This window comes from Anolis carolinensis, chromosome 2 (genome assembly GCF_035594765.1).
Source record: "Anolis carolinensis isolate JA03-04 chromosome 2, rAnoCar3.1.pri, whole genome shotgun sequence".
In the NCBI taxonomy this organism is placed as follows: domain Eukaryota; kingdom Metazoa; phylum Chordata; class Lepidosauria; order Squamata; family Dactyloidae; genus Anolis; species Anolis carolinensis.
The window spans coordinates 191,254,733-191,269,163 of record NC_085842.1 but is presented as its reverse complement, the minus strand read 5'-3'; the positions used below and the strand labels follow the sequence as shown (position 1 = coordinate 191,269,163).

The window sequence follows — 14,431 nt, the reverse complement described above, 5'->3', positions numbered from 1 at the left end:
CATTTTTTATCTCATAACCATTTGGGACCCATTCAGTATTGCACCTTTCTGCATTAGAGCAACTGCACTGCTTTGGAAATCTGTGGTTCTACAATCAGTCTTTGGCACAGTCTCCATAATACTGCAGTCCTTCTTTATGTCCTATCCTGTGTGTCTTGCATTTTAATAATTTTTTATTTTATTTTAATGGAGTTCTGCAATTACAGCGATAGAAAAAAAAAAAGATCATAAAAGAAATAGGAAAGGAAAAGCTAACCGCCAGCTTGGGAACAGTAAAAGAGAGGTAGAGTGTCATGTGACTACTGGCACCTCACCTATAGCACTAAGAAGGGCCTATGGCACTAAGTAATGAGAACATGGTGGTATTGGGAGGCATTGAAGGGCTTTGCCTGTTAAAAGTGATAACTGGTTGCACATGACATCGCATGAAAGCTTTTGGCAGCAGATGTGTGTATCCTCCTGCAATTCCAGGTTGCGAGTCTTGTATGACAGAGTCCCATATCCCTTTTCCACCACATGTCAATAATATATTAGGTATTCACTGTTAATGTATTAACTTTTGTTTCAGGAAGCAGTCTTCTCCATTTCCACAGAAGACAGTGTTGCTAACATACAGTTTTTCTTTTGCATCTTCAGACAAACAAGACTGGTTGCACAACTTTTACTATTGAAGGAACAGATGTTCATCTGCATCAGAAAGGCTTTAATAACTTTATCAGTCTTTTTGCGGAACTAGAGGAGGAAGGAACAGGTATGAGGGGAAACAAAAGAAAGAAAATATAATTGTCAGCTTATTAGGTGAATGTGTTTCCTCGGTTGTCTCTTCCGGTTTTAAGTCATTTTAAAAATTCGGCTTATTGGGATGTTGCTTCTGCACTGACATATTTTCTCGCACATCATAGATGAGAACTCCTACATTATATCTAAATGTCCCCTTCACAGCATATTAACATGCTAATGAACATCCTCTCAGCTGTCTCAGAATTATACCAATTTTGCACATTAATTGCCATGGTTCCTTCCAAGGGAAACCTAGGATTTGTAATCTGGTGCTGAATTTCAGAGAAAGGAATTTGTAAAACCACCTCTGATCACCCCTTTCCGAGGAAAACTGTGAAATCTATGGGTTGTCATAAGTTGACAGGTGCCTTGAAGCTGACACAAACCAATTTACTTACTCTGTTTTCCCCAAAATAAGACCTACCCTGAAAACAAGACCTATCATGATTTTTCAGCATTTCTGGGGATGTTCGAAATATAGGCCCTGTTTCAAAAATAAGCCCTAGATATAGTTCATTTAAAAAGTCAATTTGGAAAAATAAGCCTGCCCCTGAAAACAAGCCCTAACACATCTTTTGGAGCAAAAATTAATATAAGACCCTGTCTTATTTTGGGAGAAACAGGGTAATTCTTTATTAGCGTGCTGCATCTCCTATACACAATTCCTCTCTTCTCAGAGTTGTTTAGAAGAGAGAACAAAGAATGTCAAGTACCTCACTAAACTACAAATCCTAATAGTTTTTACAATGAATAAATGATATGTGATATGACACTGATATAATTGTGTAGTGCAGATATGACTGAAACCATCAAAATCGAGATACCCGAGTTGTGTGTTGGTGGCAGAAGTTGTGCAAACTCACATGCACAATCATGCAATTCCCACACACTCGAACACACATTCTGTGATTGGGAGCACCTTTTAAAGTCCCTTAGTTTAAATCAGTATTGTGCTTTATAGTCTTCTGTAATTATATTTGTGATTTGTTAAAAATGTATTTATGTCGTGTTTTATTTTTCTGTATTTTATTATGATTTTATCTCTGGTGAACGACAAGAAGAACTTGAGCTATTGGGCAATATAGAAATAGAATTTACATAATAAGAGAACTATAATAAAAAATAAAATAAAAATGTCCTAGTTCTAATGACGAGATGACCTTGGGCAAAGCCACATTGCTTTAACAAGTGGGTATAAAGCCATGGGGATCAGATCTGTGGCAGATAGGGTGATGAGTTTCAAGTGTTTTATGTTGCTATCATGGTGAAGATATCTTCAAAACATCTGTATCACCCTTGCATCTGAACTGTAGAATCAATGCCATTTGACACCACTTTAACTGCTGTGGCTCATTGCTGTGGCAACCTGGGAGTTATATTTAACCAGCTGAAGCTTTGTAAAATTGCAGCATCCATGATTCCATAGCACTGCGCCATAGCAGTTAAAGTGGTGTCAAACCACATTAATTCTGTGGTGTAGATGCACCGATAATCTGAACTGTACAAGAACAATTTCAGTGAGGGTAGAGTTAATAGATCTGTAACAGGACTCCTGCAATTTAGTCCTTAACTGAACTTGGAATAGGATATCAGATATGATGAAACATGAATATTGCTTATTCAGTATATACGGTATATATATATATACAATAGAGTCTCACTTATCCAAGCTAAACGGGCCGGCAGAAGCTTGGATAAGCGAATATCTTGGATAATAAGGAGGGATTAAGGAAAAGCCTATTAAACATCAAATTAGGTTATGATTTTACAAATTAAGCACCAAAACATCATGTTATACAACAAATTTGACAGAAAAAGTAGTTCAATACGCAGTAATGCTATGTAGTAATTGCTGTATTTACGAATTTAGCAACAAAATATCACGATATATTGAAAACATTGACTACAAAAATGGCTTGGATTATCCAGAGGCTTGGATAAGCGAGGCTTGGATAAGTGAGACTCTACTGTAACACAATAAAAGGATCAGGATTGCAATAATCACGGTTTTTATTTCGAATCCACCTTTCTTCCAAAACTCGAACTCAGGCCAATTAAAAAAAAATACATTAAAAAAAAACACATTACACTGGGTTACATTTTTGACAGTATTCAAATGATTAAAAAACTACAGCTGAAAAGATAAATTGTCATTCAAAATAACAATTTTAAAGGCTTGAATATTTTCATTTGTTGGACAATTAAGCATAAATAAGTATAGTATTTGCAGAAACGGAGCCCCCGGTGGCACAGCCGGTTAAACCGCTGAGCTGCTCAACTTGCTGACCGAAAGGATGGCAGTTTGACTCTAGGGAGCTGAGTGAGCTCCCTCTTTTAGCCCCAGCTTCTGTCAACCTAGCAATTCAAAAACATCCAAATGTGAGTAGATCAATAGGTATCACTTCAGCGGGAGGGTAACAGCGCTCCATGCAGTCATGCCGGCCACATGCCCTTGGAAGTGTCTACAGACAACACCAGCTCTTTGGCTTACAAATGGAGGTGAGCACCACTCCCTAGAGTCAAACACGACTAGACTTAATGTCAAGGGAAAACATTTACCTTTACCTATTTGTAGAAACAGCTTTTTAAATGTTTGTCTGGCAGCTACTTTCTTTCCATTGTCCAAGAATCATTGATTTTATTGAGTTCACTTTATCAGAAGAAGATTGTTTTATTGAAACACCTTTTTCATCGGTACATAAAATTATTATTATTATTATTATTATTATTATTATTATTATTATTATTATTATTATTATTTTTAATTATACCCTGCTTTATCTCCCCAAAGAGGACTCAAAGCTGCTAAAACTAAATGCCTATGTATCATCAATGGAAGAATTGTTAAAGATTTCTGATAGTCAGAGTTCCCTGGCTCTTCCTGCTTATTTCCTATTTATTTGATCAACAAAGTCAGTTATTGTTTTAGAAGCTTTTTAAAAAGTGTCCTTCAAATGGTATTATGGACTCTTTGGAAAAAGAAACGACACCATATTTACATTTATACTTGTATTCACTGGTATGCTAAACCAACTTGCCATCTCTTGGTGCAGGGCTGACAAACGTAGCAATGGAAACGATCCCTGTTGCTGTGAAGGAAATTACAGTGAAAATGTTAATACCCAATCGATTCTACAAGAAAGGCTTCCCGTTCACTGGAAAGGTACCCCTAGCCCATCCTTCATGTTTAATAACGCAAGCTGTCACTTAGTTTTTCAAGTGGGAGTGCACTAAAGGTATCAATTTTGTCTGAAAAAAGTATCTGCCCAGAAAAACCCAGCAAGGGCATTACGTCCCCTAATTAATTAAGAGTTTAGATTTTTATGTCAGGAAACCTGTCTGATACACTAGTAGCACTGTGTGAAAATGAGGCAGTAAGGTCAGATTTTACAACTCTTTTTAAAAACTGTAAGTGCACCAGCAGTGTATGGTTAGGCTCAGGGTATTTTTGAGCCTGCCTGATGATCAAATCAAGCTGAGGAGAGCTCACAGGCTCCATTAACTTTGTTTGTGAACTTTATCCAGTCAATTGCTAAATTAATCACCAGATATATGGAGAAGGGTGGATGGTGTTCTTCAGATGTGCAAATCTTCATTTCCTTTGTGTATATTTATTTATTTACAGTATTTATATTCCACACTTCTCACCCCGAAGGGGACTCAGGGCGGATCACATTATACACATACAGGGCAAACATTCAATGCCCATAAACACATCGAACCGAGACAGAGACAGACAGACAGACAGACAGACGCAGAGGCAATTTAACTTTCTCCTGAGGGGATGCTCGATTCTGGCCACAGGGGGGAGCAGCTGCTTCATCATCCACTCTGATGGCACTTCCTCACTTCCTCATTCCAACGTTGTAAATTAGTTAAACTTGCCTCCCCACTTTTATAAGTGGTACCTTATTTCCTACTTGATAGATGCAACTATCTTTCGGGTTGCTAGGTCAGCAACGAGAAGGGGCTATATTTTATTTTTAATTGATGGGTGCTCACGGGCTGGCCTCGAACTCATGACCTCATGGTCAGAGTGATTTATTGCAGCAGCTGCTCACCAGCCTGTGCCACAGCCCGGCCCCTGTATCTGAAGGCACAGGAATCCAGGGAGAGAGTAGGATGTGTAATACCTTGAGCCCCTTCCAACTCTATGATGCCGTGCTGGGGCCAAATCCAAAGACGGGACATTTATATAATTATTCTTCCACATAGGGTACATTTACCCTGGGCTGTTCTAATATTGAGGCCCCATCTACACTGCCATATAATGCAGTTTAAGAATGTAGATTAATTGCATTTAATGATTGTACCAATCTCCACTTCAATATAGTTTTGGCTAGTGAATCTCACCCCACCCCACCCCAGATGTTTTTGGCCCTCAACTCCCAGAAATCCTAATGGCTGGTAAACTTGCTGGGATTTCTGGGAGTTGTAGGCCAAAGATATCTGGGGACCCCAGGTTGAGAACCACTGGTTTTGACAGTGTAGCATGAAACTTCTAAGAAGTGTTCTGATTATTTCAGCTGTGGAGAAAATAGGACCAGTTGATCTATGCCAGTGGTTCTCAACCTGGGGTCCCCAGATGTTTTTGGCCTACAACTCCCAGAAATCTCAGCCAGTTTACCAGCTGTTAGGATTTCTGGGAGTTGAAGGCCAAAAACACGTTGAGAACCACTTATCTATGCAGTCCTATGCTACAAACACATTGAAAAACACAGCAGTTTTTCAAAATTTTGCTGCCTAAATTTCAGTAAAGGAATAGTTTGGAGCAAGAAAAACCTGGTTGGATCCCATGCAAAAAACAAATATTGCCTGCTTATTTATTGTATGAAGGAATAGTGATCTGTAAATGCTTTCAGAATGTGAGTGGTACTGTAGTACGTCGTTTTCATTTTAATCCTGCAGATCATTGGAGCCATCCTTGCCAAGCCTATTCAGAACCAGACTATCTACCTTACTGTTGATGTTGATGATGAACAAACCCATATGCCATTTATCACAGATGAAAATGGTATTGTCGACTTCTCCCTAGATACAACTAACTGGAAAGACACCTTGGTTTCTCTGTGGGTGAGTTAAGTACATGGCCATATTTAGAAAGCAATTTGCAGGAAAGAGATGAAGGGCCCTTCCACACAGCCATATAACCCAGAATATCAAGGCAGAAAATCCCAAATATCTGCTTTGAACTGGGTTATCTGAGTCCACACTGCCATATATTCCAGTTCAAAGCAGATAATGTGGGATTTTATTAGGCTGTGTGGAAGGGGCCAAAATGTTAATATGTCCCCCCCCCCCCCAAAAAAAAAATGTATACAGGACCATCAGTGCTACACTGCAGTGGATGCTGATATAACCAATATTATCCAAATGTAATTGCAGTTCTGAAGACGAATGCAAAACTAGTGGATTTTTAATTCACATTTTGTTAGCTCTATAATTATGAAAGCACCAAAAAAATCATACTTAGGCTGAATCTACTGGGTGAAATAATGTAGCCTTACCTCAGTCTCAGACCTGTTGGAACATCATAATATTCTTCTCATTCTGAAAATACTTCTTTTTGATGCCTGGGGTTTTCAGACCATTTTAAAAAATCCTCCAGTGTACACTTTTGTTTTGGGATTTCCCCTCCCTGAAATTGGAATTGGGTGGTGGAAAAGGGTTTCTAGATTGGTGGGTGGTGCCTGGTTAGTGAGAACTTGGCATCAAGTCACCAGAGCCGTCACCTGGGCTACTGTTCACCTATGAAGGGCTGGAAAGGTCAACACTCTTTTCTTTTGTTTTTTCCTATTTGCAGTCCAGACATAGCTGAAGCTTTGATCTTTGGATTTTTTTTCTTGCCTTTATATGTCCTTTCAAATAGGGTAGTTACGGTGTCTCAGGGCAGTAAGCATGATCAAATTCAGCGGGATTATCTCTGAGTAGACCTGTTGTTTTTGTTGTTGTTGTTGTTGTTGTTGTTGTTGTTGTTTATTCATTCAGTTGCTTCCGACTCTTCGTGACCTCATGGAGCAGCCCATGTCAGAGCTCCCTGTTAGTGATCACCACCCTTCAAGGTCAAGCCAGTCACTTCAAGGATACCATCCATCCATCTTGCCCTTTGTTGGCCCTTTTTCCTGTAGAGCTGTATAAGATTGCATCTCCTATAGAAATAATGTTTCTGCCTCAACCAATTCAAAATAGTAGGAGCAATGGAGTTCCTGTTGCAGAGGATTCCATAGTTTGAGAGAAAGCTTTCATCTGCATCCTCACTAAACACAACTGTGATAAAGGACTACCATTGATTAAAAGCCTTTTTATTGGAGATCTTAAAACTCAGCAAGGGCATACATACATACTCTACTAACCAAGATATGACTTGTAAAGTGGGAGCAGATTTTAGGGAGGCTGAGTAGTCCTCAACAGTTCTCTTCAGTTCCTTTAATTCAAAGGACTCTACATCTACTTAAAGATCAGGAGATGTATCAGTGCCTGGTACAGTTCCATGGACAGACTTATCTGTTGATTTTCTTCTCAATCTGAGAGTTTATAATAAAATCCCAGAATATCCATTATTAAGAGCCTCTTTTGTGGTCTCTAGGGCCTCCTAGGGGTCAAGATTATCTCTCTCTCCCCCCCCCCCCTCCCCAGAATGATATCAGATGCCCTCTTGATGGTGTTGAAAAGCATTTTCACTATGTTCTTGGTGCTTCTACACATTTAAAGCCCAAAATAACACTTTTCTTTAATCAGAAAGTCACCAATAAGTGATTTCTGACTCACTTCTTATTGTATAAAATGCCTCTTCTGAGGCTAAAATGGACCAGAGCCACACACCCCACTCCAAGCATGACAAAAATGCTCCCAATATTTCTTAAGGCAAACATTTGGGATTTTTGTGAATGTATGTGAGCAGTTGAGGGTATGCTGTCAAAGGTCATGGTGAGAACAGTATAGCTCCTTTGCTTGCAGCAATTTCTCTTCTCTGCTTTATTCAATGTTAGTTGTCTTGCTCTCCTTATGCTTTCTGCTTCCTCTCTTGCTTTCTGAATTTTATAGACCAAAATAAATACTCCAACCAATATGCTGGAATGATAACCTACAGCAATGCAAAATGTGTACATTAGAGGAACATGTGAAACTCCTTATGGCTAACATTTTCAGTATAATATAACACACTGAATGGCTCAGGGTTTGGACTGTATGGCATTTATGCTCTCTTCTACTCTATGATGCCATGATTCTAAGGATACACTTGAAAGCGGCTTTATCTCTGTAGTATGGACATGTTCTAATAATAAATTCAGGCAGCATTACAACTATCGAGCTCGTCAGTTCCAATGCCAGTCCATAACACTTTGGTGGATAGAATCATGGAATCATAGAATCATAGAATAGTAGAGTTGGAAGAGACCTTATGGACCATCTAGTCCAACTCCCCGCTAAGAAGCAAGAAATCGCATTCAAAGCACCCCTGACATATAGCCATCCAGCTTAAAAGCCTCCAAAGAAGGAGCCTCCACCACAGTCCGGGGGAGAGAGTTCCACTGCCAAACAGCCCTCACAGTGAGTAAGTTCTTCCTCATGTTTAGGTGGAATCTCCTTTCCTGTAGTTTGAAGCCATTGTTCCGTGTCCTAGTCTGCAGGGCAGCAGAAAACAAGCATGCTCCCTCCTCCCTATGACTTTCCCTCACATATTTATACATGGCTATCATGTCTCCTCTCAGCCTTCTCTTTTGCAGGCTAAACATGCCCAGCTCTTTAAGCTGCTCCTCATATGGCTTGTTCTCCAGACCCTTGATCATTTTAGTTTGCCCTCCTCTGGACGCTTTCCAGCTTGTCAACATCTCCCTTCAACTGCGGTGCCCAAAATTGGACACAATATTCCAGGTGTGGTCTGACCAAGGCACAATTTCTGGATCTAGATTCTATACCCCTATTTATGCAGGCCAGAATCCCATTGGCTTTCTTAGCAGCCGTATCACATTGTTGGCTCATGTTTAACTTATTGTCCACAGGACTCCAAGGTCTTTTTCACATGTACTGCTGTCTAGCTAGGTGTCCCCCATTCTGTATCTTTGCATTCCATTTTTTCTGCCGAAGTGAAGTATCTTGCATTTGTCCCTGTTGAACTTCATTTTGTTAGTTCCGGCCCATCTCTCTAGTCTGTTAAGATCGTTTTGAATTCTGCTCCTGTCTTCTGGAGTGTTAGCTATCCCTCCCAGTTTGGTGTCGTAATTACTTCTCTTGTTTTCCATGTTGTTTTGCTCTATAGGCCAGATATTCCCTTGAGAATGCAACCCAATTGGAGACAGTTCAGAGACTGGATAATGAAGATCTTGCATGGTTAAAGCCATTCTACTCAGAAAGTAACAGTTTCCTTGAAATCCAATTTGTGGAGGAAAGTCTGTCCTGTGACAAGGATAATGAAATATTGGTGGATTATATTATCGATCGGAAAGAAATAGACCCAGAGGCTGACCATATAGATTTCTACTTTTTGGTGAGTATTTGCAAATATTTTCAGAAAGCAAAACTGTAGGCAAGAAGGGAAAAGAAAATAGAATTCGAGATGGAATAAGCAGATATATATATATATTTCTTGAACTACGATTGGTTGGCTTCTTATGCTAGTAGTTTATACTATAAAGCCATGTTGAGTTAGAGCCTTGTGACATAGATGCTGAGGTGGAATATATACTTCCAGTATACAATGACTGGACATTATGAAAAAATCAATAGCCAAGCTGAGATGGATCAACCACAGTGATGGGCTTTCAAAAGCGAAGGGCAAAAATGAAAGGTTTTTTGTCCAAGACACTGAAGACACGCAAGATCAGGATTTCCTAGTCATGCCTTTCACTTGTACATTCAAAAATTTTAACAACTCAAGAAGACAGAAGCCAAAACGTTTGTTGGTTCATGTTAAGAGTTCTGTTTGTTAACCACTCTATCAAAACATCACTCTAAAAATGAACAGCAAGCTTTTTGGTTCCAGGACCTGTGGCAGATGCCAAAAAAGGGGGATGGTTGTGTCCTGGTTTATTAAATGGTGATAACATATACACAGATGCTTCTGCATTCACGTCATCACCATTTTGTGAATAGGATGTGATGATCTGTGGTTAGTGGAAATTGCAGATCTGGAGTCTGTACATCTGGAGGGTACACACATATAGACATCTCCTCATATTTTCATATTACTATAATCAATCATGTTAGGTGGACTAAGGACATAAACTAATTATTCTCTTTGGGGACAACCATTGATATGATGTTCAGAAGAACTGAGAAACCCAAACACTATTAAGCTTGTTCCTGTTTCACAGAATCTCTTGTTTCTCTGTTGCAAGTAGTCAAAACAAAATGTGAAAAGTTGCCTGTGTCTACAGAATCACATTAATCTCTGAAACTCAATGTTCAGATATCACATCAGTTTTTTCTCAACTGGAATGTGTTGAACAGAAAGTGATGCTGAAGCTACGACAGTTATATTTCAGCAAAAGAAAGTGAAGTTGTTGATAAAATACACATCAGATAATCAGTTATACTCTTTCTGTGTATATGTTTTAAAATGAATTCTTTCAGGTGTAGTTTTAATTCAATATAAATTCAATATATGCCATTCTCTTTATGTAATTAAAAGTATTTTAATAACATAATTTCCACATAAAGCTTTGATTGACTTTGACTATAACATTTGTCTATAAGTAAAGGTAAAGGTTGTCCCCTGACATTAAGTCTAGTTGTGTCCGACTCTGGGGGTTGGTGCTCATCTCCATTTCTAAGCCGAAGATGCCTCCAAGGTCATGTGGCCAGCATGACTGCATGGAGTGCCATTACCTTCCCGCCGGAGCGGTATCTTTTGATCTATTCACATTTGTATGTTTTCGAACTGCTAGGTTGGCAGAAACTGGGGCTAACAGTAGGAGCTCACCCTGTTCCCCAGATTCAAACTGCTGACCTTTTGATCAGCAAGTTCAGCAGTTCAGCGGTTTAACATTTGACTATAACCTCATTTAATTCTTATTTTTCTGCTGGAAAGATCACTACTCCTTGCTCTTTGCGGCCGCTTGTTGTTTGCTTGTTTATTTATTTTTCCTATACCCTTCTACTATCCCAAGGGTATTTTTTTCACATTTTTTCTTCTGTGTTTATCAATGTCCCATTTCCCTGCTTCTTTCCTTCTGCATTTTTCTAGCTTTCAGCAGTTCCAAAGAACATGTTTTCTTCCTACAGGTTATAGTAAAAGGAAGGATTATTTCCAGTGGACAGAAGCAAGTGCCAGTTGGCAAAGATGACAGTAAGTACAACAGCCTTGTGTGATCCCGGCCATGAAAGCCTTCAACAACATAAAATTTATCTTGCCAGGACAAAGTTTTTGCCCTCTAGTCAACTTGCCATCTTTTCAGGATAAAAGCAATGGGGAACAAATATGTATGACCCAGGAACAAAACCCATACAAACAATGCTTAGATTCACATCTGGGCATTTAAAGGTTTTTTTTTTAAAGCCAAAATTATCACCAGATGTCCCGCAGCAGCCATCTTGCAGCTTCAAAATTTTGTAATGAAGCAGCAAATCTGGACATCACAAGCAGAAATCCTGGGACAACAGGTCTGTGCGCGGATCTCCTCTTAGGTCCCGGGCAGGCCTGTAGGTTGTGTGGGGGGGGGGGGATTTTGGTTCGGGGGGGGGGCTGAGTTCCTATCCTAGGAAACCTTTTGTATCGTTATCCCAATACCCCCATGCATATGGGATATATTGAGCATGGTGATCAGATCATGATATGAATAAACTTAACAGTGTAAATAATAAATGTCAGGCCTTCTCGCGGACCACCCTGAGAATTTTGGGGGGGGGGGGGCTGAAGCCCCTCAAGCCCCCATTGGCTACATGCCTGGTCCCAGGTTTGTTTGTTTTTTTGACCCCATGAAAAACCCACAATTTGGTGCTTTCTGGAAGTGTCCTCAGTAGACTTCAAGAGACATTTGGGGATGGAAATTTCTGTGTAAAAAGAACGTGTCCTGATGCAAATCCAGTTTTGAATTGCAAGACATAGCATTCACAAGGAATGAGATCCAGTGAGTTTGATTCTCATTTGCCGTGTTACCGTCTAGTAGAGGTCCACAGGGTCATTTGTGTCATAGTGCTGATACAATTTTTCTCACTTCCTTCCATCTTCTCTTTCTGCGGATCCAGCACTGAAAGGCACCTTCTCGCTCAGCCTGTCCGCGGGCCCTGAGATGGCACCCACAGCCAGGCTCCTGCTTTACGCTGTATTTACAGATGGTGAGGTGGTGGCTGACCTTGAAGTCTTCCAAGTAGACGAGTGCTTCAACCATAAGGTCTGTGGGAAATGGAGCAGGGCCGTGTGGGAAAACCTTACTGCTTCCAATAGCGGATTCTGCAATGGTTTTATCAGTTCCTTGCTTCTGATAAGCAGCCCTCTGTATATCTTCCTCTACAGGTCACCCTGGACTTTTCAGAGGAAGAGGAGCTTCCAGGATCCAAGGTTAATGTCGAAGTAGCCGCTGCTCCAGGAGCACTGTGTTCTATCCATGCCGTGGACAAGAGTGTCCTCCTGAACAAGGATGAAATGCTGACAGCAGAAAACGTAAGGATGCTTTTCCTTCTGAGCTGGAAGCAGTGGATCCTGCTGTTACTCTTTTCTTGCCCCATGCCAATTTCATATTCTTTGTTTATTTCTTCCATTGGTAGATGGTTGGATTGATTCTATCATCCAATTTCCATCTTCATTGCAGTCATTACAGCAAACATCCGGCTCCTGGATTCCTTCAGCCCCTCAATCACTGTGCCATTTTACCAATCCTTCTTCTCTTTAGTTTACGGTATGAGGAATCATATCTTACTACCATTTCCTTCTTATACCTGAGTGTTTATACCTGAACGAGCAGTGATGTTTTCTTCATCCTGTGTATTTGCAATCCCAGTTGCTAATTAAGAGTGAGCATAGTCTGTAGTCAGGAGGTAACTGTCTCCGCAGAGTAGGAGCTGTGCAACTAAAATAGCCTTCCCCAAATTTCTGTGCAACCAGCATGGATAATTAGTTCAACCAGCATGGATAATGGGAATTGTAGCCCAAACATTTCAGCATTTTGTTTTCCAGGTATTTGATCCTCACTTACCTCCAGACTTTGATATAATTGGTGGACGAGGATTCCCTTATCGATTGGAAGACTTTGAGCCATACCCCTGTTTGGCCCCTCAAAAGCAGAAGCGCTCCGTGAAGGAAGCCCCTTGGTACCAGGCTGAGGCTGATGTTTATAGTCTGTTGAAGGTGAGTACCTCCTACTTCTGAGGCCAACTTGAATATGACTTTCTTCTTTTGAAATCTATTCATCTAAAGCAGTGATTCCCAAAGTGGGCGCTATCAACCCCCGGTGGGCGCTGGAGTGATCCAGGGGGGCGGTGATGGCACCTATTAGGACACGGGGGCGGGAACAGAGGAGGGGTGAGGCCTCTTCCCAAGTGCCGGAGACAGGGCTGAGCACCTGAGGCACCTGTTAGGACACACAGAGGGCGGAGCTAGAGGAGTGGGCGTGGCTTCTTCCCAAGAGCCCGAGACAGGGCTGAGAATCTATACCTCTCCTGAGGCTCTTTTTGGGACACAGAGGGCAGAGCTAGGGAATGAGGCGGGGCCTCCTTCCAAGAGCCCGAGATAGGGCTGAGCCTCTATACCTCTCCTGAGAGGCCTTTTTGGACTAAAGGGCAAGGCTAGGGGTGGGGGCGGGGCCTCTTCCCAAGAGCGCGAGACAGGGCTGAGCCTCTGTATACCTCCCCTGTGGTGTTTGTTAGAACACGGGGGTGGGTATAGAGGTTCAGCCCCGTCACGCACTTGGGAAGAGGCCCCGCCCCCTCCTCTAGCCCCGCCTCCTGTGTCCTGGCAGGGCAGGGATAGAAGCTCAGCCCTGCCTCAAAGCTTGTAACTCTACTCATCCCAGTCCTGGCCACCCATTTTTGGCCCCGCCCACCTCCCCTCCCAGCCCTGCATCTTGGACTAGGGGAGAGATTCAGCCCTGCCCTCTTGAGCAGGAGCCATGCCCACCCCTCTAAGCCACGCCCCCTTTCCAGGGGGCACTGAGTCATATTTTTTATGGAAAGGCGGCAGCACGCCAAATAAGTTTGGGAACCACTGATCTAAAGAGTATTTGTAGTCACAACAAAATCACCAGAAAGGTCTGTATGAAATTTTTCCTCTTATTTAAATAAGTATATTGTTTTACAATATTTTTATTTCATTTTCGAAGTTTTTAAAATGTAAAGGAAAGGTGGGGGAAGGATGGGAAATAAAGAAAAGCATGATATATACATTACAAAGTTTTTTAGTAAATTAAATACGCAAGAGTTTATTGTATCCTTGATCTATACAGGAGTTTACTGTATCGCTGAGGGTGTGGAAGTGGGAGGGTATTGTTATACATATTCTCTAGTATATAAAGAAATTCAATCTCAGCACCAACTTCTGGGCTTGGCCTTCCAAGAGGGAATGGGGCACTGTAATCTCGAGGTCCCATGCTGGCAAGGCAAGGCACTGCAGCCACATGAAATTTCATAGTTGGTGCCTCTGAAGGGTCCAACAGAACCACCACTCTTCCAGTGTAGTTTCTGCTGTAGGTATTTCAGTGATTCCTGTAAGGGTTTG

At 41.2% G+C, this 14,431-nt stretch overlaps 1 protein-coding gene across 2 annotated transcripts in view; it reads left to right on the top strand.

Moving 5' to 3' along the window:
- LOC100557873 (alpha-2-macroglobulin-like protein 1) overlaps nucleotides 1-14,431 on the top strand; it is a 115,330-nt gene that overhangs the window by 55,789 nt on the left and 45,110 nt on the right. For both annotated transcript variants that reach the window (XM_062971390.1, XM_008103822.3), the window contains 8 exons: nucleotides 637-751; nucleotides 3,834-3,943; nucleotides 5,689-5,853; nucleotides 9,041-9,268; nucleotides 11,005-11,068; nucleotides 11,968-12,113; nucleotides 12,236-12,382; nucleotides 12,896-13,066. In XM_062971390.1, the coding sequence (XP_062827460.1) occupies nucleotides 637-751; nucleotides 3,834-3,943; nucleotides 5,689-5,853; nucleotides 9,041-9,268; nucleotides 11,005-11,068; nucleotides 11,968-12,113; nucleotides 12,236-12,382; nucleotides 12,896-13,066 (1,146 nt within the window). The remainder of the gene's footprint in view (nucleotides 1-636; nucleotides 752-3,833; nucleotides 3,944-5,688; nucleotides 5,854-9,040; nucleotides 9,269-11,004; nucleotides 11,069-11,967; nucleotides 12,114-12,235; nucleotides 12,383-12,895; nucleotides 13,067-14,431) is intronic.